At 39.9% G+C, this 25431-nt stretch overlaps 1 protein-coding gene across 3 annotated transcripts in view; it reads right to left on the bottom strand.

The window, feature by feature from the left end:
* Positions 1 to 1230: 1230 nt before the first annotated feature.
* Positions 1231 to 25431, bottom strand: part of Ndfip1 (Nedd4 family interacting protein 1) — a 38545-nt gene continuing 14344 nt past the window's right edge. Inside the window, exons 2-8 of one of the 3 annotated variants that reach the window (XM_051201187.1) lie at positions 18516 to 18603; positions 14339 to 14469; positions 10904 to 10991; positions 10138 to 10262; positions 8336 to 8402; positions 4828 to 4933; positions 1231 to 2225 (exon numbers count right to left, since the gene is read on the bottom strand). In XM_051201187.1, the coding sequence (XP_051057144.1) occupies positions 4830 to 4933; positions 8336 to 8402; positions 10138 to 10262; positions 10904 to 10991; positions 14339 to 14469; positions 18516 to 18603 (603 nt within the window). In that variant the 3' untranslated portion in view covers positions 1231 to 2225; positions 4828 to 4829. The remainder of the gene's footprint in view (positions 2226 to 4827; positions 4934 to 8335; positions 8403 to 10137; positions 10263 to 10903; positions 10992 to 14338; positions 14470 to 18515; positions 18604 to 25431) is intronic. The other 2 variants (XM_051201186.1, XM_051201185.1) reach the window with 2 other exon arrangements.

The following is a 25431-nucleotide window of genomic DNA, read 5'->3' as shown; positions in this document are numbered from 1 at the left end:
ACACCCCAAAGACTTGATATATTGTTCCCAGGCAGCAAATGAACACTTATAAATTTATAACTATCATACATGCTAGTGCTGGTTTACCAGGTAGTTTGACAATCTTGTGGCACATTTTTCTTAATATTTCATTGAAGTAGTGTGTGTGTGTGTGTGTGTGTGTGTGTGTGTGTGTGTGTGTGTAATCACATGGCTGGCTTGTCCTTAGCTCAATTCCCAGCAACCACACGGTGGCTCACAACCATCTGTAATGAAATCCAGTGCCCTCTTCTGGCCTTCAGGGATACATGCAGGCAGAACACTGTATAATCAAGAAATAAATCTTTTTGTAAAAAAAAAATCAAACGGCTGATATAACAACCATCTTGAAATACAACCAAACAGTAATAAAGATGTGGAGGGACTTAAGTTACATCCATGCAGGCTTTTTATGGTTGTGGTTACAGAATGGCGCCTACTACTTGGGAGTTTCACAGTAACTTTGGCATACTCTTCATGCTCTCTTCTGCAGATGTAAAGTTTACATATATGTAGGAAGGTAGTGAGATACAAAAGGCACTTCTGCTCCAATTTGTGAGTGTACAAAATGAATTGTGTGCAGAAGTGTAATCATAGTGTGTTGGCTAGTTTTTTTATTTTTGTTTTTTGGTTTTCTCTGTGTAACAGCCCTGGCTATCCCAGAACTCAGAGATCCACCTGCCTCTCTGCCTCTGGAGTGCTGGGATTAAAAGGCTTGAGCCACTACTGCCAGGCTGTGTTGATTAGTTTTATGTCAGCTTGACAAAAGCAAGAGTTGGGAAAAAGAAACCAATTGAGAAGATACCCACTTCCGGACTGGCTTCTGTGCAAGCCTGTGGTGTATTTTCTTGACTAACAATAGATGTAGGAGGGCCCTCTACTGCGGGCCATCCCTGGGCGGGTGGTCCTGCAAGCTGTAAGCAGCACTTCCCCATGGTTTCTGCTCCAGTTCCTGTCTGCAGGTCCCTGCCTTGAGTTCCTACCAGACTTCCCTCGGTGAGGGACTGTGATGTGCAACTATAAACTCAAATAAACCCTTTCCTCCCTTCCTCCCCAGCTTGCTTTTGGTCACAGTTTTTTTTTTTTTTTTTGGACAATAAAACCATAACTAAGACACAAAGGTTTAATTTTTAGAATATATTGTGGACTATTGTGTAAATTTAGAAAATGTGGTCACAATCCACAACTGTAAACTCCAAAATTAAACACTGATTACAGTAAAAGGTGCTACACAAGAGACATTTATTGATGTTCTATTGTATTTACAGTTTAATATAGCAACCAAAGTGAGCTAGCACTTGGGCAGCAAGCACATCATTCTACAGTTATAACAGTTGTAAAAGCAAGTAGTACAGAATGTTAGGGATCCTCTCAAAAGTTCCAAGCTCCTGACCCTCTGGGTAGATTCTAGCCAGTTTCCAGAATAACATTTAGTACTTAATCTGAATCTGTCTTTGCCCTTTCCATTTTATACAATGACAAACACCTTTAGAATTCCTTTGTACACAGAACTACGGAATGAAAAGGTAGTTTTTAAATATAGACTATGAAAAATTAATACTTATTTACCAATTGAGGACATTTTTGTTCTTTGTTAACACTACAATGAACTGCACTATGGTTTTGCTTCCAGGTGTTCACACACAGTACAATTAGACATTTCTAGATTAATTTGAACAGGAAATATGGATTATGTGCAGAAATGCAGTCATAACCAAAGTTTTTGACTTTTGAGAAAACCCCTTTTCAAACAGCCAGCCTTATGCATAGCTTACACTAATCTGCAATTTCAAATCTGCTTTGAGATGGAAAATGAATAAAGCAAGATTGCCCCCTACTGACTACAGGGACATGGCTCATGCTATTTAAAATGACTACAAACAATATATAAGGCATTATTAATAATACATCACAGACTTGATTGCAAGAGCTTTTTCAGACATTAACCACTAATGATTCGATGATTACAGAATTCTGCATTAACTATTAACATTTTACACCTAGGAACAAATAGAGAGAAATGATCTTTTTCAACAGTACTTTATTTCTTTTAAAGCAGGTGACTGTTCCTCCGTCCTGGTGGTGACTCACTTCCTGCAGATGCTCTCGCTTCTCGAGGGACTTCATCAATGCAGGAAGGCCTTTACCAGAAACATCTGCCAGAGAGGACACTGAAGAGTCAATCTCTAGTTAGCCTGTTGTTCCAGCTAAGAGCAGGATGTAGTCACAGAAGACAAGGTGTTTTGAGACATTTGTGGTGTGTGTCAACATACTTTGAAGATGACTATACATGGACATCATAGAAGCAATAAACAGTCAACTTTGAGTTCTTAACAAGCGCCCCCCACTATAAATAATTGACATGATATATGCATGTATGTCTGTGCATCACATGTGAGGAGTGCCCTCAGAGGTCAGAAGAGGGCACTGGAACTGGAGTTAAAGATGGTTTTGACCGCCATGTGGTGCTGAGAATTGAACCCCACCCAGTCCTCTGGAAGAGCAGCCAGTGCTCTTAACTGCTAAGCCAACTCTCCAGCCCCAGTATGTTCTCTCTTAAAAACAAGGTCAGGAGTTTCTCACTCTTCTCTCTTCTGTTCTAACAAAAGTACAAAATGGAAGTGGCAATTCTCCATTCTACAATTACTCCCACTGTCACCATTCACTTGACATTCTGTCAGATCTACATAAGCAAACTCCAGCGAGGGTACCAATGATGATGTAAACTGGCAAAGTTAAAAAGTGATGTAAGCCCTATCCCACAAATATGCTATAGAATTATTAAGAACCAATGTATTTGGGAAGCATGATTTTCAGAATATATGCAGTTCCCAACCAACATTTAAAATGTAACATGACAGAAATGTATGTTTTTAAGATGATGTCTGTGTCTATGTGTGGTCCCCCGGCCCCCTCTTCTGCACCGGGAATTGAATGCAAGGCCTTGAAGGCTAAGCAGAGATGTCACTGAGCCACATTCCTAGCCATGTACATACATACTGGTTTTACATAGTTTAGTTCTCATGGCAGTGGTGTGGGGAAACAGGGAGCTCCTCATTGTTAATGCCCAAAGAAGGAGCACTAACACTGCACACCAGTAAATACTGGATAGGTTTATCTCTAAGTCTTTAGTGTCCTTTTCCCACCTCTCCACACAAAACCTTGTTCATTTGTTTTGTTTCCCCTTAGACTGTATAAATTTAAAAGGCACCAACATGCAAAGTAGATTCAATAGTGGGAGAAATTAGCATAATTTTTTTAATAAGTGTCAACATTTCCCACAACCCCAAATTCAGTTGTGTCTGTTAGACCACTAACATGACTGGTACATGTGCATCTGTCTTTTATCCTGAGAAAACAAAGTGACAGACAGACCACAGCTCACCATTGACATCACAGAGAACTGTCAGGACTGGCAAAGTAAGCAGAAACAGAAAGGAAACTTATTGCTACCACCTGGAGGCTGTTCTAATGAGGCCTAACAAACTCAAGTCATTTCACCTTTCAGCTCTGATTAACAGATGAAAACCAAGAGCCAATGACTGCTAAGTCAAAATGCAGGACACAATGGAGTACAGTACAGGTAACTTCCCTGGCCACTTAGCTCATGCTGCTCTATAAACAACTTTAATGGGATTCTCAAAGTCAAAGCCTGCCACTCAGCAGTCATTTGAAACCCTGCTGGAGGATTCCTACTGAAGAAGAAAGGAGAGAGCGCCGTGTCAGTATCCATCCTTGCTTCTCAGATGCAGATGTAATGTGGCCAGTTGGCTCACATCCATGCTGCCATGCCTTCCTTACACTATCTCCTCAAACTGTGAGCCACAGAAGCCCCTCCTTCTTCAAGTTGCTTGTCTGGTGCTTTGACACAGTGAGCAGTAATGTAGTCACTGCGACCAAAGTTATCTATTTAGACGTCTTTAAAATAAACAAACAAACAAATAAATAAATAATGCTGGTTGATGGTAGCCACATTCTACAAGTTGAATTTTCTATCTATCATTTAAGATTTGTGACAACTGCTACATACAGGTATCACACGGCCTTTTATGACCCTTCCATTGGACTGGCTTTTAAGTGGTGCTTTAGGTTTCATTCTACCAAACACACAAGTCCCAAAAGCCCAAAGAACAAAGAATTAAGTCCACAAAGGCTTTGTCAGAGGGCTCTCTGCTATATTCTTTCTCAAGCTATGTCACCCTTCAGGTGGCTGCTGATGAAAAATGGGAGTCAGCTACTGGGGAAACTGTGTGAATCAAACACAGTTCAGGGTTTAGGTTTGTTTCAGGTATAGGAAAGTTCTCTTTTCCTTGGATATGAGCTTCCTCTCCACCACAGTGATAAAATCTGAGTATGACCCTGAAAACAGGCAGCAGGAAAGGCTAATTTTCAGAGAGATGGGATGTCTTAGTGGGCTCAAGCAAAAGGACCTGTTCCAAATGTGCCTGCCAACTTCCCTAGCACTCTGTGCAGGGCATTCTGGAGCTCTGAGATCAGGGGAGAGGGAGGAGGCCTGATGGGTTCAATCAGGTCATCAATACCCTACCCACCTCCCTATTACTAGGGTGACCCTTGCCTTTATGTTGACAACACATTTCTCTTCTTCTCCCTTACCCTCATCAATAGCTTTCTACAGACACCACCCTAACAATAAAAAAGGGGAAAAGGCAAGGACCTTCTTAGAGCCCCCCCATACCATTTATTTATGCTTATCTCACAGAGTCTCGATTAAAACTGACTAGAACTCTGCAATGTATCACACGATCACAATGGAACTACAAAATACACCCCCTACCCCTCCTCCAATACCTTTAATAAATAAAGAGAACTCTGGTCCTGGGGAGATTTGAGAAAGTTTCTGGCATCTTCCGAACTTTTGCATAATTGATAAATCCTCTGAGAAACAGGAGAAAGCCTAATTAAAAAAAAAAGTCAAGAATGAACTTCTTATTTCTACATTAAATCCTTTCCCCAGAACTCCCCCCCCCCACCCTTGTAACAGGAGCATGACATTTTCCTGCTGACCTATTAACCTTTAAACATGGCATCTCCAAAGAGCTTTCCTATCAAGCTATCCACTTTTCAATGGGAAGGCACAATCTCAAGTGTGACACTTCTTTAGGATAGAATCTGATTGCTCTTAAAAGGAATGGGAACAGAAAGAGGGACCAAATACTTACGTGTGGAGGTCTCATTGGGAAGTCTACAGAATCTTCCTGTTGAGTTCCCAAACAGCATCCACATAATTAACTCCAAAGAGATTATAAATGAGTTTTGTTGTTTTGTATTCTGAAATATGGTCTCAATACACAGGCTGGTTTCCAACCTGCTATGTGAACAAGACTGGTCTTGTTGCTGCCTCTGTTTCTGAATTGTTTTGGGATTACAGGCATACATCACTTTTCTCAAGCATGATTCTAATCTTTTTTTTTTTCTGCCAACAGTACATACCATTGTCCACTAGATGTCAGCATCCACTTACATAAACTCCAGTTTTCTTAAAGGTGGTTTGCCAGCACCACACTCACATTCACCCACCCCTCAAGCAATGTGCCCATGAAAACACACTCGACCTTCCTTCAGAGGCATCCTTCCATGAGATTTTAATATTTTTATTGAAAATCTGCATGTTATAAAGTTCACTGCATACAATACACTGGATTTTAATGTATTTATTGACTTGTACAACAACCAATCTAATTTTTGTTTTTTTGTGTTGTTTTGTTTTTGCTCTGTGTAACAGTCCTGACTGGCTGACCTGGAATTCTGTAGACTGGCCTGACTTCAAATTTAGAGATCCGCCTGCCTCTGCCTCCCAAGTGCTGGGATTCAATGTGTGCCCCACTGGAGCAAGCTCACTATCTAGTGTTAGCATCTTTGTCATCACTCTCCCAAAGCCCTGGACCTTACTAGTTGTTGCTTATTCACCTGCTACTACCTCCTCTTTCCCAGTCACAAGGAATCATTAACCTATTTTGTTTGAAGAATTTTAAAATAAACTTAGTGGTGAGAAGTTCAAAGTTATCTATCCCGAGACTGATGAATATCATTCATTTTGACACCAAAACCAGAAACACATCGTATGCTCATAAAATGGAAGCTCCATCATTGGAATGGAGGGGCCAGCAGGTGCCACTTGGGAATGCAGTTTTTGCTAGATATTTCAACTGCTAAGAAAAGCATAAAAATCCAAGAAATTTATGTAAAATATCTTGATTTTTAGATGTCAACTAATAAAAACAACTTTAAAAATAACTGAGGTAAACTGGAATAGACTGATATTTTATTATTGATTATTCTTGCTGTGCTCTACTTCTATAGTAAGCAACAAGGGGGGCTTTGGGTAGGCAGTGGTGGCACACACCTTTAATCCTAGCACCAAAGAGGTAGAGGCAGGTGGATCTCTGTGAGTTAAAGGGACAGCCCGATAACATGAATTCCAGGACAGCCAGGGATACACAAAGAAACCCTTTCTAGAAAAACAAAAATAACAATAACGGTAAATTAACAAGTGGGATAAACAATACTAGTGTAGGTTAGCTATACCTCCTGAGCCACCAGCTTGGGTGTGCTCTGCACAGATCACTACAAAAGCTTCCAAAAAGACCCAAAGAGAGGATGCAAACACACACTTCAAATAGAGGGTACAAAGAAAGGCACACAAAGCTACCCCCTTTGTTTTTCTGTTTTGTGTAGCCCTGGCTGTTCTTGAACTCACAGACCCACCTGCCTCTGCCTCCTGAGTTCTGGAATTAACAGTGTGTGCCATCAAAGCCCCCCACCCCTTTGCTTATAATACAGAAATAGAATAATTAATAAAAAAGCATCAACCTACCTTCCATGAAACACTAATAGAAATCAATCCTTTATATTGCAAACAACCCATCTGAATGTATTTACTGTCTCTTGGTGCAGAGCTCCTACGCCACTGAGCTAGGCCACACCCTACCTTGCCTTTCAGAGTCCACCTGAGAGAATAAATAAGCCAAGAAATGATTCCTCCTGAGCTAGTCTCCTGCCACTCATTTTTACTATATTTGTGGAGAAATTCACCCTTTCTCTTTCTGGAATCATTAGATCCCAGTGAGCAAGAGTAGATGATGCTTCAGTGGAGGCCACAGAGAATGGCATCATGGACTGCTTGCAGGGTTGGGGAATGTATGGATCTGGTTGGCTAACAAAGGCAGGTCTCAATTCAAGTTCCTGCTGGGCTTAGGTGTTAGGCTGAACAGCCAGATTCATGAGCAACAGTACACCAACAGCTTAAACAGAGGATACAAGGTGCATAAAGCAGAAACTAAATGTGGTGAACACCATCTCTCCAGCCCCATCATTTTTAAAAGCTACTGGGTAGCTCTGCTATCACTTTGTAGACATGACAGCAGTAATGTCTCATTACATTTTTTTTTTTTTTTTTTTTTTTTTTTTGAGACAGGATTTCTCTGTGTAGCTTTGGAGCCTATCCTGGCACTCACTCGGTAGCCCAGGCTGCCCTCGAACTCACAAAGATCCATCTGTCTCTGCCTCCTGAGTACTGGGATTAAAGGTGTGTACCACCGCTGCCCAGTTACATATGTTTCTTTATAGATAACAAAGCTACATTTAAAAAATTCATCCCAATACTAATTTCTTTGCTTTAATAATTTAGGAAGAAAATAATTTAAAATAAACAGGTAAAAATTATAATTTAGATATTAATAGCCAGATTGCCTTATGTGTGCATGCACACACATGTATGCTTATATGTGTAAATATGTATGTAATTGTATGTATGTGTACGTATATAGCTTTAAACTTCCTTTCCCCATAATAAATTAAGTCTTCTTACCAATGATGAACTACAGAATTCTGGAAACCCCATAATTTCAGAAGTTATGTATATTAGAGCAATACATTTTCTGTGGTCTACTGATTGGTCTAACTAAAGGTGGCTCACAAATATACATGAATTATTTCAGTTGGTTACAGCACACTTAAAATCAACTTAGGGTTGAGTTTGCAAACCCTCTGTGGAAATAACTCTTAAGTAGAAAAAACTCCACACTGTATTGTGCTGTCATTAGTATGCTCCACCTATCACATATAAACTGGCTAGAAAAGCACTTCACAGACTCTATTTTAACATGCATGCTACTCTACAGGTAGAAACTACCTAATCTTTTTGGAAGAAACATCTAACAATTTCATCGTAAATTGATGGTAAATACAATACAGTAAAATGAGGCTTTACTAAAAAGTAATTTTAGCTGCTTAAGATTTTTTTTTAAAAAAAGTTAAGATATATTTTACTCCATTTTCTTTTGTTAAAAGCACTTACCTAAAACCAAGAACACCCACCACAGCCAGTACTGACCATCAAAGTATCCAGGGAAATAGGTGGAAAACTGGAAGAAGGAAAAAAAAGGCAGAGACTTTATTGCAGCCTAACCGAACAATTTTATTTACTAATATAAGCGCACATAAAACACAACTATCACTTAGATCATCTATACATATGCATATACATATATCACACACACAGACACACAGACATACACACCATATATAAATTCAATCATGTTTTGACTGTATTATAGTATATGCTTGGTGCTTGAAGAATATGGAAGAGACCATTAGATCCCCTGGAACTGGTGTTATGAATGGTTATGAGTCACCATATGGGTGCCAGGAATCAAACCCAAGTTCCTTGCAAGAGAGCCATCAAGTACTCTTAACCACTGAACCATCTCTTAATAATAATTTTTAAAATAAGGTATATTTACTTCTAATTTTAAATTGTTTCGACAAATGCAAATTGACTTCTTCAAATGGGGGGGAAAAAAACCCAAAAAAACCCTAAAGTTCCCTGCTCTCTAACAGACTGCTTATTTTGCAAATACACAAAAAGAATGGCTTCCGTTTGTGTTAAGGATGGGGTCTGGTATATAGCTCAGACTGGATTTAGTCATGCTCCTTCTTCAGCCTCCCAAGCGCTCGGATAATACACTTGTGGCATATATTCAACTCTGCATTTTGTTAGAAAATCTTTTAAAATCTCTGGCACGGTGATACAAGCCTGTAATCCTGGAAATGCTCCACAAAGTATTTCCCATCCCATCTAAACATATTTCTAGTTTCATTGTATATACTCAGTACTAAAGGTGATTGTTTGGCTGGCATTACTGTCTCCTTGTCAATGAGGTCCAATTTGTTTCTAACCTTCAAGTCTGAACTTGGTAACATGTACTTCATGGTAATCCTAAACCTTTGCTAGGAACCGGCCCAGGGCATTCTTCTGGCAAGTAAGAACCAAATGTATCTTAGAAAAAGAATCTAGATGGCCCCTAACAAAGTGGTTAACTTTATGACAGAACAAGAGCAATATGCATTTGAGTCTTTGCCCAGCCTTGTGACAGGCAGGGTGAAACAAAGTCTCTCAGGATGCAGGATGGCAGTGGCCAGGTGCAGCTCTCTGTCAGTCTCAAGATCACAGGGTGAACAGCCAGTGCACTAGCATACTCTGACACCAGGTTGTGCCACCCATTCTCCAGGGTTTTTAAAGTGTACTTGGTACCAGATGCTGACGTGCACAACAGCTCCATCAAGACCATCAGCCACATCATCAAAAAGTATTCAGAGAACACTAGGAATGGCCCAAGCCCCAAGTTCCTTCCAAAAGATTGAGGAACTTATTGAAGAACTTCCTCAACCCTAGGCCAAGCATCCTGTGGACCTTGGTTCCCTCTCTGAAACCATTTTTATACAGTTGTGTGGCTTTGAACAAATTGAAGCTATTTTTAAAAAGCACATATATGTTCTAGAATTTAAATTATTTTATGCAATCAACTGGGAACTCCCACTAACCAGTCATAGAAAGATGATACCCTCTGTCTATACCCATTACCATATCATATGCATCAAAACAACCTGTAAGACAGATCACCTCCTAAATCTGAACATGAGACAAGGAGACAGGAATTATGTGTAACTGATTTTAGCTCACTTTATCATGGAATCCGAACAAAGACAAACCAGATTATCACTTTAGATTTTTCATGAAAATGAAAAATCAAATAATATTCAAAGTCATTCTAATTACTGGCTCTCTACACAATCTACATTCTCTGCTATACAACTTACCCTGACAATAAGGATCCACTTAATTAGAGACAGACCAAATCCTGAGATGGCCCCATACCTTCCTGCAGCTGAGGTGGTCAGGCAAAAAGACAAGAAGAACCCAATCCAGTTGAAGAGGAATGCCACTGTAAGAGTGGAGGGAACGATGTTAGCCAAGAACAGCAGTGATCTCTGCAGCAGCCTCTGCGCGCAGGCTTTCCCAGGGATATAAACGACAGCCTGCCCTTGACAAACCACTCTGCCTCCCCTCAACCACCCTTTCTTTGATCGCCCTCAGAAGCTCTATGCTGTGTGTGCTGCTGTCAGTGCCCACCAACCTGTTCCTGTCTTCGCTACCACACAGGTTAGAGAGTAAACTAAACACCCCGGATTCACATTATTCACCCTCCTGCTCTGCCTTCTGACAGCTCACAGCAATCACTTCTATTGCGCTGCATTCTGATTGTGATAAAGTATATAAAATAGATGCTTATTGGAAAGTGAGGTACATAAAAACACACATGTAAAACATAAGAAAGGGGAAGTCAGATTGACATTGATCTATCAGAAAAATAAGTGTACACAAAATCCATCAGACAAAGTTGTTCCATTCCCACTCTGCCATTTGGATATGAGCGGCAGTAACAGTAATCAGCCTTGTGGGCATGCAAGACAAGATTTGGAGTGTGTTAAAAATGCAACATTCATAATTGTTTTAATCATACTTTCTATTAATGAATTCAGAACACTTAGGTTTGTAGGAAGTGACTGCTGTGTATATACTTACTGAAAAAAGTCAACATAAAAATCCCATCATTTCCTATCCTCAGTTGGTCGGCATCATCAAAATCATCCCGACCCACAAAATCTTCATCCTAAATGAAGGAAAAAAAAAGTAACACAAAGTCATGATGAATTATTTCTAGACAAAGGGATGACAACAGAAAAATACAGGAGTGAATACAAGTATCTAGGAGTGCATTTATTACTGTGGTTCAAGTTCAGAACTACCAAGCATTAAAGGTTCAGCATTTTAATAGCCCCAGAGCTTTCTAAACTACTTTATTTTATAGGCCAATGTACTATTCTTATTATTAGTTATTATTTGTGCTGGGGACTGAAACTAGGACCTTACCAATGCTAAACAAGAACTGTACTATTATGCTACATTTCTAGCCCCATATCAAATTCTTTCAAGAAAATCCCTCAGGTGGGAATGGCACACAACTTTAACTAACCCCTGCACGTAAGAGGCAGCAGCAGGTAGATCTCTGTAACTTCCAAGCCAGCCTGTCTACATAGCAAGTTCTGGCCCACTAAGATATACAAAGTGAGAGACCCAATCTCTAAAGAAAAAGGTTATCTACACACGTGACTTAGACTCTAGCTTATCACCTATCCAGTGTCTGTTGGAGGCTTAGAGTAAGTATCAGGATCTAGAGCCCACTGAAGAGGTAACATTGGCAGCTTAAGTGTTTCCTGAGGCTGACCCAAGGGGCAAGCATAGAATGCTCAGCCGTGAAGAGCACATGGCTGCCCACGGCTTGGCAACTTATGCACTTGTTTGTACTGATCTGACAGCTCACCTTCATACTGACAAGAGGATCTATCCCTCCAAATCTGAAAAGACATTGTTATGGTCTACAAGAAACAACACCAAGGTATGTGGCCTACTTTTTCAAATGATGAAGACCATGTATTGAATGATTTGAAAGAAACCGGATATGCCAGGAGGTAGTGATGCACACCTTTAATATCCTAGCACTTAGGAGGCAGAGAGGGGTAGATCTCTGTTGAGTTCGAGGCTAACCCGGATCATCTGGTAAAAAGACAGTTCTTGATGTTCATAGCTCTTGTGCAGTATAGGTATAAGTATGTAAGAGCCTTTTACCTAGCTGGATGTTAAGCTCCATGCACTGATGTAAACAAATCTCATTACCCACTGCAAAATACATTGTACCCTAAATTTAAAAGTACCTCTATATATCTACCTTTAAGAATTTCTTAACTGTGTGTAGCTGTCTAAAGAATTTTAAGTGTTCTGTAATTAATCAGAGCTAATTTTTGCACTGATCTATTCACAGATTCCAACAAGCAGCAGAGTACAGTAACGTGCCTGCAGGAAGCATATGAAGGAGACCCACCTCTCACTGGAACACTGGGCAGGAGTTAAGCACTATTTTTTTTCTTTTCAAATTTTTATTTATTATGTATTTTTCTGAGGTATGAGTGTTCTGTCAGCATGGATGCTTATATTCCAGAAGAGGGCATCAGATCACACTATAGATGGTTGTGAGCTACCATGCAGTTGCTGGGAATTGAACTCAGGATCTCTGGAAAAGCAGCCAGTGATCTTAACCACACTGGGCCATCTTTCCAGCCCAGAATTAAGCACTACTAAAAGTATCAAAGTGCAGAGTTAATTCCAGGACAAACACACAAACAAAAAAGTGCTAGACCAAAGGAGGAGCACTTCTGGTGGCCCAGTAGAGGCATTGCTGTGGCTGGCACAAAAGGTAAGATGCATGACCGGCATAAACCCTTGATGAAGGGTCAGCTGTAATTGGTGCGAGCACTCCCCCTTCACTGGCTATTTAAGCAAGATGTTTGGGTCTGCTGGGTAAATTATCTAGGAAACAAACTCTCCTTGCTGCCTCGCCTCCTCAGTGCTACAATGTTAGACCCAATAAAGGAATGCTGTAGGGTAATAACCTATGAACATAAACTGCTCTCATTGGTTGATAATAAAAGGTTCTTTGACCTATAACAAGGCTGAATATAGTTAGGCAGGAAAGCCAAACTGAATGTAGGAGAAAGAAGTTCAGAGAGATGCAAGCCAGCTGCCTAAAAAAACAAGGATGCCATACTCCCTTAACATAGAGACAGGAGAGAAGTCCTAGTCCCTACTTCGAATGACTTTTGACAGATTTAGATGACCCCTCCTGGATGGTCTCACCCTACATGTAGAGTGGGGGGGATGGGACGGGGGATGGTGGGGGGGATGTGGGGGTGGGGGAAAGGAAAGAGGAGGGTAGAAGGGAGAGGGAACTGGGATTGATATGTTAAAAACAAAAAACAAACAAACAAACAAAAATCAAGGATGCCAGTAGACCAGTAAAACCCATGGCCACATGGCAATTCATAGATGAATAGAAATGGGCATATTTAAATATGAGCTAGTTAGTTAGTAATAAGCCTGAACTACAGACCAGTTTGTAATTAATATTAAGCCCATTAGTGATTATTTTGAAATGGCTGTAGGATGGGGCAGAACAGAAAATCTCCTATATAGCAATTTTTTTTTTTAAACTTTTTTTGTTTTTCAAGACAGTTTTTCTGTATAGCTCTGGCTGTACTGGAACTCTCTTTGTAAACCAGACTGGCCGCAAATTCACAAAGTTCTGCCTGCTTCTACCTCTCAAGTGCTGGGACTAAAGGCGTGCACCACCACTCCTGGCTTACTCAACTTTTACGTACAGCTAGGAGGTCCAAGGCTGCCTGCTGCTGCCACTTTGCAGTGTTTGCTTGGTTTTGATTCCTTTCTTCCAACATCCTGTGTGTCCTAGGCTGGCTATGAACTCAGTATATAGCTGAGGATGACCTCATAATATTTTGGTGTGTGCTCTCGAACTTCTGATCATCCTGAGCAGTGGGCTTACAAGTTTCTGCCATGGCTTTGTACACGCTAGGCAAGTACTTTACCAACTGAGCTACACTCCTAGTCCTATCTGCATCTATCTTAAATCTCTGCTCGGTTCTATCGCATCCCACTCATATCTCTAGCAGACCAGATGATATCTGAACTTAGAAATGGCACACAAGGTGTATGATCTGGAATATTGGAGACACAAGGCTTATCTAGATGACGCTAGGACTCTTGTGAGTTTCATTCACTGATGTCATTTGTATTTCTTCTCTCCGTAGGCATCCCTTACAGCAGCTATGAGCTAATACCAAAATATTAAGTGTATAAATCAAGGCACAGTCAGTGTATTTTCTAAGTCCTCTCCTCCTACCCCAGGAGGATTAAAAGGGGGATGGTAGTGGCAGTGCCTCAGAGATACTGGAAGACTGAACAGGTCAGGATTTTCTGCTGGGTGCATCATTTTCAGGAAAATGCATGTGCTTAAAATTAGCTGTAAAATTACTGGATAATGAAAATAACTTAATTCCAACTAAGCAGCCCCAAAACAACATAGATAAACAAAAATAAGCGGCTTACTCTTCCAGGGACCAAAGGGATGGTGGCTTCAGTCTTGGTTCTCTCAGCCTCATCATAGCTGGGCAGGGTTGTAGCCACATTATAAGATGGGGGACTTGGAAACCCAGATTCATCTTTGTAGTCAAAATATGCTGCAGAAAAAAAGCAAATAACATCTATCTGAAGCAAAAGGCATTTATAAATTAATGTGACACTTGGGAAAATTTTTAAATGTATATTTATTCATCACCCCTTTAGTCCTAGCACTTAGGAAGCAAACGCAGGTGGATGGATCTCTGTTAGTTCAAGGCCCGCCTGTTCTGCGTAGCAGTTCCAGTTCAGCCAAGGCTACATTGTGAGACCCTGCCTCAAAATAAATACATAAGAACAAACAAATTAAAAACTCACTTCATATCCTTATTTAAAATTGTTTTGTACCACTCTGAATCTAATGGGCATTTATTCTGAGGTACTGTTGATCAAACCCAGGGCTTTGTGAGAAACACTCTACCACCCTCACATCTCCAACCCTCTTTTTACCCAGGCTGCCTTGAACTTACAATCTTCCTGTCCCAGTCTCCTAAGTGACCATCAGACCTGTTAATTTAAATAGTGATGGAAAACACTTTGGCTAACACTTATATGATCTAGGCATAGTGGCTCATAGAGATCTGTGATCTCAGATACTTGGGAGATGGACGTTATAGGGTCACAAGCTTTAGCCAGACTAGCAACTACCGGGATCTCCTGTCAAAGGACTAAAAGGCCTTCACATTCGCACTAAGATCGATACTGTGATTTCCTCTTATTAAAAAAGGTGAAAATCTACCTTAATAAAAATGCTTAATAGTCATGTGTTCCTCTACTTGGACTCATATTTCAAACTGTTCTCTGATGTGCTGAAATAACTAATTTGGTTGCAAAGTAATTCTCTCTATGAAATTTTTCACTTCCTCTTTTGAACACTATCTCATGCTCGCTGACTTCTATTACATAACAGCATAACAGAAAAGATGTATTTACAAGATTAAACTTTTAAACATTTTCTTAAGTTTCAAAAAAAAGAAAATCCAATACTTCATCAACATTGTCTTTCTTTTATTTTCTAGTTATAAATTTTTGTTGCTGTGTAACCCTGGCTGGCCTAGAACTATCTACCACTGCCATGCCTTGACCTCTAGGGCACTGATACTAGAAGTGTGAACGACTACACTAGCTAACTTTATTTATGTTTTTACTGTAATTCATTATTAACATTGTCAATCATCAATACCCTTCATCAATAGAAAACAAAAAGGGAATAACAACAATATAATCTTCCTCCTCCTCCTCTTCTGTAATGGAATCTAGCCATATAAAACTCAGTCTGGGGGATTGGAGAGATGACTCTGTGGCTGGCCTTCCAGAGGTTCTGGGTTCAATTCCCAGCACCCACATTAGGTGGCTCACAACCATCTGTAATGGGGTCTGATGCCCGCTTCTGTCATGCTGGCAGACATGCAAATAGAGCACTCATATACATAAAATACATAAATCTTTAGAAGATTATGTACTCAGTCTGTACTCAGACTGTCTCTAGTCTCAGCTGAGGGCTGATGGTACAAGCATGAGCCATCACACCTTGTATTCAGGTGTTACGTGTGGTAGTACAAGCCTATAATCCTAACATTTTCCAGGAGGCAGGAAAACCAGGAGTTCAAGGTCAGTTTCCCTATACATAGTATTGGAGGACAACCTGATCTATGGAGAGATCCTTTCTCAAAACAAAGGAACAAAAACTCAATATCCATTTAAAATACTAAAATTAAGAAAACTTCCTTCATTTGATCAAATGTCTAGAAAATACTCATGTGATCTGGCTATATGATCTCAGTGGCAGAACACTTGCCTCATGTCTCCTGTACTGCAAACAAATAAACACCCAAAGAAAACATCATAACCATTGGTAAATTATTAAAGGCTTTCTTCCTCAAGGTTAGAGAACCAAGGGTTGGAGGAACAGCTCAGCTTGCTGCCACTCCAGAGATCCTCAGTTTAGTTCCCAGAACCCACGTTATAAAGCTCACAACCTCCTGTAACTCTAGCTCCAGGGGATCCCATGCCTTCTGCTGGCTGCTGTTGGTACCCACATAAACATGGCATACATGGATATATAGACTAAAAAAATAAACCTTTAAAAAGTAAAAAATAAACCTTTAAAAAAAATAAAAAAGTATTAAGAGAACAAGATAAAAATGTCTACCATTACCACATCTAAATAAATCTCTCTTAGAAATCTTAGGTGGTGCATTCTGGTAAGGCTATGAAAGGGGGTTGGGGGAGAGAAAGAACCAGAAAGCAACATATAATTGGTAATTGGCAATCACAGATGATATTGCATACACAGAAAACCCAAAATAATGCAAAGGCTAGTCAAATGCATGAACAGCAATGTTCTAGATATACAGTTAATATAAGCCATTAGCTGTAACTGCACAGGCCAACAACAAACAAAATCTGAATAAATAGGGGCTGGGAGAACGTTTGACCATGTTCCTAGTTGGAAGATATTACCCAGATGCTAACTATTGTATGCATGCATGTTTGTGGTGAACATGTATGTAAGTATACATGCACATGGGGGAGGCTAGAAGTCAACATTGCCTACCTTCCTCTATGGCTTTCAACACCCCCTACTCCCCAACCACCATTTTTTCAAGACAGAGTTTCTCTATGTAGCCCTGGCTATCCTGGAACATGCTCTGGAGACCTGGCTAGCCTTGAACTCAGAGACCTACTTAACTCTGCTTCCGAAATGCTGGGATTAAAGGCATGTGCCACCACTGCCTGGTTATTTTCTCCCCCTATTTTGGGTGTGGGCTTGTGTGAGAGAGGATGTCTGGGTGTATGGTGTATGCTTGTATATAAGTTCATATGTGCAGATGTGAGGTTGCCAATAGACAGATACCTTCTTCTGTCACTCTCTCCTTTTGAAACAAGGTCTCTCACTGAACCTGGAGTTTACCAACTGGGTATACTGGCTGGCCAGAGAGTTTCAGAAATCTACTTATCTGCCCACTAGCATTGTGAATACATGAGATTCTATCTCAAACTGTCTGTCTGTGTCTATCTCTGTCTCTCTGTGTCTGTGTGTGTCTCTCTCTCACCCCTACCTCTCAACTGATAAAGGCATGACCCTACAATCTAATGGGATTTATCTACAGAGATTACTTCCAGTTACATAATCCCTATGTCAAAAGAAGAATTTTTAGAAATATAGAATGCATATGAAAAAGGCAGAAGTATTTGAGAAAGAATATCTGAAATGGTTAAAAGTTGGAGACAGTTGGGTGAGGAGTTCAAGGCTAGCTTCAGCTATACAGAGTTGCTTATTTGGGCTATGAGACTCTTGCCTCAATAAACAAAACAAAGCCAATCCCCCCCCCCAAAAACAAACAAAAAATTTACAATACAGGTAGATATTGAAATACTAGTCAGAAAGGGTAACAAATCATAAAAGACCAATATTTATGATCATGGGTTACACACGCACACTTACATTGGTGAGCAAGAGGACTGCACAGTATGAAAGCCATAAACAGAGATTTCTTTTCCCAAGTTTTGGTGTTCTATTCCTTAAAAAGCTATTTTGCTTTACAGTGCTGGGGAACAAACCCAGGTCTCACACATGGCAGGCAAGTACTCTATCACTGAGCTATACTCCCATCTCTTGGAGTCCTGGTCTTAGGCTGATTCCATGAGATAACTTAGAGTTCTTCCAAAGCCTGAAGAAATTTAACATGGTAAGTTTCAGGAGCTCACAAATAAATGAACCATAACTACCCCCCATTAGACATAGAGCGATACTCTTTCAGCTTAGACACATGAGGGGAGGGGCCTAGGCCCTGCTCCAAATGATATGACATGACTTTCAAATTTAAATAAAATAATAGCACCATAAAAAGGGGGACAACATTGGTAAGTGGGGCTTGGGCACTCTGGCTTCAGGAGTCTCCTTCTGCTGTTATGCAGAGGGTCATCTTGATGTGCCTTACAGTGTGTACCTTCCTCACCACTATTAAAAGCCCTTCTTTATCAGCTGGGGAAAAAAAGAGTCAGATAACAGTAACACGAGTTTTCACCTTGGGCTACAAATTAGAATTCAACAGCACCTACTGACGCGTCTATGTGTAGTGTCAGGCCTGGCCTCAGTACCCACCTGCACTTTCTGCAGAAATGCTGCTGTACGGAGGAGGAGCATCACCTGCGGTCTGCGCAGGTTCCCCAGTCTCCTCTTCATTCTGCAACTGAACAAAAGCGTCATATATTAACACACACATAAAACAAGTTCAAAAGATGCAAACTAGAGTAGCTCATCTGGAAGCCTTAAAATGTGTAAACCTTTTTTAAAGGCATCCTATTCCCAGGGAGTTATTATATGGAAATGAGACAAAAGGAAAAGGTTACATAAGAATCATACTCCCAAGTACACACATGGTATATTCCTGTAGTTCTAGCACTTGAGAAGCTGAGGCAGGAACATTAAGAGTAGACAAGACTCAGCTACATAAAATGAGACCTAGCTAAAAGAAAGCAGAAAAAGCCAAATAAAATGTAACTAAGCTTGCCTCAAATTTGTCAAATAGCTGACAGAAGGCCTTTAACTCCTCCTGATCTTCCCACCCCCACTTTCCAAGTGTTGGAATTTTGGGTATGCACCATCATGCCCAACTATCAAAACATGTTTAAAAAGAAAAAGAAAAAGAGAGGAAGGAAGTTAAGAAAGAAGGAAAGAAGGAAGGAAATGTAACGACTTGGATACTTACAGGACTATACATGGAAAAGGTCTGATTCTTATCAAACAATGTGCACTGTGTAACTTTGTAAAAAGAATGATTTGTTGGAAAGAAGATCTAGAATGACAGATACCTACAATTCAGACCTATTTCTAAGTAATGAAAGTATAAAGGGTTTCTCCTTGTTTACATTTAGGCTCTAATTTCAGGACTGAATATTCATTACAGGTATAATTTCTTTAAAGTTAGGAAAGCAATCTGGTAGGACAAAGATTGAAAATAAGCAAACCAAGCCCTACTATTTCATTCAGTCAGTATGTACAGAAAGTTAATATTAAATAACTGAGTTATGAAACATAAACTTCTAACCTCTATCAGCACTGAGACAGGGAACTATCTCAGCCTGTTCTGGGTGGCTACATCTTCAGTTATCTGATTTAGTGTTTTAGAGCAGGAATCAAACCCTGGATTTTAAGAATCTCAGGCAAGTGTTCTACGGCAGAGTTGACTCTCCGGGTCCTCCAGTTCTTTTAAATACTTCATACTAAATGTGTATGTCTGCCTATTGCTGCTTCCATGGATGGCCCACCCAAGTCAATGTCATGAAACAAAAATGCCTCAATAGATTATACTAGTTAAATGAGCTAGTCTACAATGGTGTTAAACTATAAAGGGAATTTACTTACTATGTAAGCACTAAGGCTCCGCTCCTGTTTTCAGTATTACCACACAGGAAGTCAATGAGGTGCTTTTAAAACACACACCATCTCCTAAGCACACGTGACAGGGAAGTCCATGGTGACTTCAGACAGAAAAAAGCCTGGGGTTCTGACAAATAGCAGAGTCTTCATCAACCTCGAATCCTGTGCTACCTACCAGATTACTACAATATAGATTTACCTATAAATTAGTAGCTAGATTACTACAAAGAATTAAATTTGACATGGGCTGCTGGGCAATATTCTTAGCAGCATCTACCATTTCTGTCTCCCAGTGCTGTGTATGAATGAAACCTGTACAGACATTTTACCACTGACTTTCATCTCCAGGTCTTGATATATATATATATATATATATATATATATATATATATATATATATTTATATTTATATTTATATATTTATATATATATATATATTTTTTCCTTCTGAGATAGGATTTTCTTGTATTCTTCAGGCTGGCTTCCAACCCATAATTCTCCCCTTGTCTCAAATTCTGGGATTATAGGCATATGCCACAATTTCTGGCTTGGGCATTTTTAGTTGTAACAATCTATAATCTTAAGGCACTCCCAAAAAGTATTATAACCTAAGGTAATTTTTCCCTTGGAAAAGAAAGTATATAGGCAAAAATAGAAATAGGAAAGCAAATGTTCCAGGAACTTATTTGAAGAATTCCTGGGAGCAAGGGTCTCCTCAACCAATGGTCTTAACATTATCTGAAGCCTTAGAAGGATATTCTCAGAAGACAGTACCAAGAAAGAGACACGGCAACAGGAACGAGGAAAATTATTCAAAACTGCAGTCTTATCTGTAGCAGCTGGTACCATTCTATATTTCAACCTAGCTTGACATTTCTAACCTGCTTTATAATTCTGGGGTCTGGTCAAAGCAAGCATGTTTCCTCTACAGTTTGGTTTCATACAGGAAGCCTGGCAGTTCTAAGAAACATAGACATTCAAAAAAATCAGGAGGTAAAAAGGTCTGCCATGCCAATAGCTGTAAGATAGGTTGCCTGTCTCCTAGCAACCTGGAAATGTGAAATGTGATCATTCCCCAGCATAGTAACAGATAACAGCAGAGAAATTCCAGTCTTCTCAGAAATGCTATCTCTTTGGTGATGAAAAGAGAAACATTACCAGGTAAAGATTTTTCCCCCTTAAAATTCAGTATTTTAAGCCCCCCCCCCAAACACCCCATTATGACTATAGAGGCTCTACATGTTGGGCTAACCTTCCCCCCCCCCACACACACTGTTCTCACATCCTTCTCCTCACATAGAAACCTAATTACTTCCACAGTGCTGGTGATAAGGTTAGGCTCAGAAAAGCTGCTTAAAACAAAACACTATGGGGACAAAGGTATTCACATTTCAAAGGCCACATATGCTGACCACCACCTAACAGAACCTTAAGCATTTAGATTCTTACACTCTGGGGTCAAGTCCACCAGTCACCAATGAAGGAGTAAAACACACAGGACCATAACTAGAGTGCAGAGTGGTTAGCAAACAGTTCCACGATTGAGTTCTGCTTTTTCCTCGTCTGTCCCTGAAAGCCTTTCAGGTGGAGCCTACCCAACCATGTCCCTCCAACTTGGGAGATTCCCTGCTCTGGGTGCTCACACAGAATGAGAAGGTTACTTCTGGGTCAATGCTGGAAAGGCTCCCTCTCTTCCATCAGCTTAATGGAGCAAGGCCAGGTCCAGCCTAACTGTCACAGTATGGGCCTCACTGTAGCAGGTCCTTCAGACAGGACTAAAAGGGGGACCTTAACTCAGAGCATACACAGGGCCACTAAGGAGGGAGAGACTTCTAAGGGTGACTCTGAAGACAAATACTACTGGAGGTGGATTTTTTCACCCTACTACATTACTTTGGTTAAATTTTGAACCAATCTTACCTTTACTGTGATCAACAATAATGGCATTAAAAAAAAAACAAACAAACAGAACTATAAAATTATTCACAAATGACATAGAAAAAGTCTGGTGTAGTGGCTCACACTTGTAATCTCAACACTTGGAAGGCTAAAGCTGGAACATTAAGGCAAACTCCCAGACAGCCTGGGTTGCTACATAGTGAGACCCTGCTTACCCACCAAAGGAGCCACACAAAGTGCTGAGTTTAATACAGAACAGGCCCATGTCTCTACTAAGATGAAAATAAGCCAATAATTTGAAATTTTAAGTGGTGATTTGCTGTGTTCTGACTTTACCATATTCCCACTTTGGTGCATGATCCCAATCTGTCATGATACCCCTTGGCCTTAATAACCTTTGATTTTAAAATATGTATCTTGGGGATTAGAGAGATAGATGGTTCAGTGGTTAAGAGTACTGATTACTCTTCCAAAAGACTCAGGTTCAATTCTCAGCACCCACACAGTGACTCACAACCATCTGTTAACTATGCATGTACTATACCAACAAACATGCTAGATAATACACATACACATAAAATAACAAAAAATTTAAAAATGTGTATCTTTGGACTAGAGAGACAGCTCAGTAGTTAAAGATGCTTGTTCTTCAAAGGACCTGAGTTTGGATTCCAGTACTCATGGTCAAATGGCTCACAATTACCCATAACTCCAGCTTTAAAAGCTCCAATGCCCTCTTCCGGTCTCCTCAGATACCTGCACAATCTGGCACACATACATTCATACAAACAGACACATAAACAAAAATGATCAAAAGCTTAAAAAATAAATCTTAGCCAGAATCCCAGCACTCGAGAAGCACAGGCAGGTGGAACTCTGAGTTTGAGGCCAGCCTGATCTATAAAGCAAGATCCAGGACAGCCATGGCTACAAAGAAAAACCCTGTCTCAAGAAACCAAAAATAAACAAATATTTTTTTTAAATCTACAAAAGGTGCTACTGTTTTATTTTTAAGGTTAAGGTTATAAAATATAGTACATCTAAAATGAGGTCACTCTCCTTTGAATCTAAGTATAGTGCCTATTAGAAATAAATGTAGCAATTAAAATCTGCAAGAACCAGGTACAATGACACTCAGTGGTAGTCCCAACTTTTGGGGAAACTGAGGCAAAAGAATCACTTAAGCCTCATTGATTGAGGCCAAGCTGAGGAAGCATGGAAACCAAGTATATTCCTACCTAAAGAACAAACCAAAAAACCCTGCTAGATATGAATGACAGCACAAGTCTATAGATCCCAAAACTTGGAAGCCTGAGAGATGGGAGACAGGAGAATCAGGAATCCAAGGTCATACTTGGCTACACAGTTAGTAGAAGCCAGAAATCCTCATTACAAAATTCAACATGGTTCTTTTTATTGTTTTATTTTTTGAGACGGGGCATCTCTGTGTAGTTTTGGCTATCCTGGAACTAGTTCTGAACACCTGACCAGCCTCAAAAATCTCAGAGATCCTCTTACTTGTCTCCCAAGTGCTGAGATTAAAGACTTGTGCCACCATCACCCAGTAATACTTAATTCTAATAAAAAGCAAGTTTGAATTTAAATAGTTTTAAGATACTTATAGGGGTTGGAGAAACAGGTGTTTGCCACAAACTTGACAACTTAGGGTAAGCCATATTCAGTGATCTCCAGCAATCCTACAGTGATATGGGAGACAGACAAGAAATTTCCCAGAAACTCTTGGGTCAGACAGCCTGGAGTGTGTTGAGCAGCAGAAATTAAGAAAGCCTTACTCAAAAACAAGGTGTAAGGAGGTAACCTCCATAGGCACACCACAGCATCTAAGTACCAATATTCTCTCTCTCTCTCCCCCTCCCCCCCCTCACACACACCTTCAGTTTTAAAATGCATCATTCTGAGGAACAGAAAGCAGAAGTAGGATTGGATCTCACTAAGAGACAACATATAATCTCACAATGAATAGTAAAAGCCACAGGCATTTACATTCTCTGAAGACTAGAAAAAGTAAAAGAAAAAATCCTACTGCATAAAGTAGGTACCCTTGGGAGGCAAAAGCAGGATCTCTACTAGCTGGCTATCCAGGCTACATAGTGGACTTAGTCTCAACAAAACCAAGCTAAACCAACCTCACAAATCTACACCCAAGGAGATATGATGTCAATATCTACCTTACACAAACACACACAAAGAACAAAACAAACAAAAAAAACATGACAAATAATACCAAACTAGCCAAGAAATCCATACATTACAAATATTCACACTACTTAATTTATTAATTTGTTGTTGTTGTGTCCTGTTTAATTTTGCTTTATTCATTCATTTATTTTGATTTTTTAAGACAGGTTTTCTTTGTGTAAGCCTTGGCTGTCCTAGAACTAGCTCTGTATACCAGGCTGGCCTCAAATTAAGATATCCACCTGCCTCTGCCTCGGATAAAATATCTAGCCAGAGAGGAAGAACTATACATTTTCTCTATTATATCTAATGCAACTACTGTGATACTTTAGCCTCATCAAGTTCTTTACTTTCTTTTTTAAAAGTGTTTTTAGTTGTGTTTGTGCAAATGCAGTGTGTGTGTGTGTGTGTGTGTGTGTGTGTGTGTGTATTTACAGAGAGTGCTTGGATCCTACAACAGGTGCTCAAATTACAAGCAGCTGCGAGCCTCTGTGTTGGGATTAAAGGTGTACACCACCACCATCTGGTGATTTTCTTCTTCTTTTTCTTTTAAGACTTACTTAATTTTATGTGTAAGAATGTTTTGCATTCGTGCATGTGTGCGTGTGTGTGGTGCCTGCAGAAATCAGAAAAAGGTGTCAGAGCCTCTGGAACTGAAGTTATAGGTGGTTATGAACAACTGCGAGGGTGCTGAGAACCAAACTTAGGCCCTCTACAAGAATAGTAAATGTCTTAACCACTGAGCTATCTTTCCAGTACCTGTAGGGTCTTATTTTAAAAAATAAGAAACATCTTGAAAATGTCATGAAATTTCCTTAGGTTATTAATAATCAATCTTTTCCAAAAAATCCTGGACCAATGCTTAAGCTGGAACTTTAAATGTTATTTACTTCTTAAAATCTAATTTTTAAATCTCTCATTACCATACTTCAGCATACTCTAAATCCTACCAGACAAGACAGTGTAATTATCAGGAGGCAAACACACATTTCTGTGGCTAAATTGTCACTCAGTTAAAAGAATATAATCAGAAATGAGAACTGTACATTCCTATTATATCCAATGCAACTACTGTGACACTTTAACCTGATCAAATTCCTCAATTTTTTTTAAAAAAAAGCGCTGTTTTTGTTTTTGTTGTTTTTTGAGACAGGGTCTCTCTGTATTGCTTTGGAGCCTGTCCTGGAACTTGCTCTGTAGACCAGGCTGGCCTCTAACTCACAGAGATCCATCTGCCTCTGTCTCCCGAGTACTGGGATTAAAGGCATACGCCACCAACAACAGAAGTGCTTTTTAACTTGTGTTTGTGCAAATGTATGTATGGGGTGGGTGTGAGCTCAAGTTATAGGAAGTTGTGACCTGACACAATTGCTGGGAACTGAACTTGCAAGATTATTTATTAGCAAGTGCTCTTAAGCACTGAGAATCTATCTCTCCAGCCCCAAATTCTTTACTTGCAAGAAGAGTTTTCTACTAACTTACTATTACTATATTAGGTATATTTTAAGTAATTCTGACAAGGTACAACAGACTCAACTAA

The sequence above is a fragment of the Phodopus roborovskii genome, unplaced genomic scaffold, assembly GCF_943737965.1.
Source record: "Phodopus roborovskii unplaced genomic scaffold, PHOROB, whole genome shotgun sequence".
NCBI lineage: Eukaryota > Metazoa > Chordata > Mammalia > Rodentia > Cricetidae > Phodopus > Phodopus roborovskii.
The sequence above is the reverse complement of the archived record's forward strand: the minus strand, read 5'-3'. Positions and strand labels throughout refer to the sequence as shown.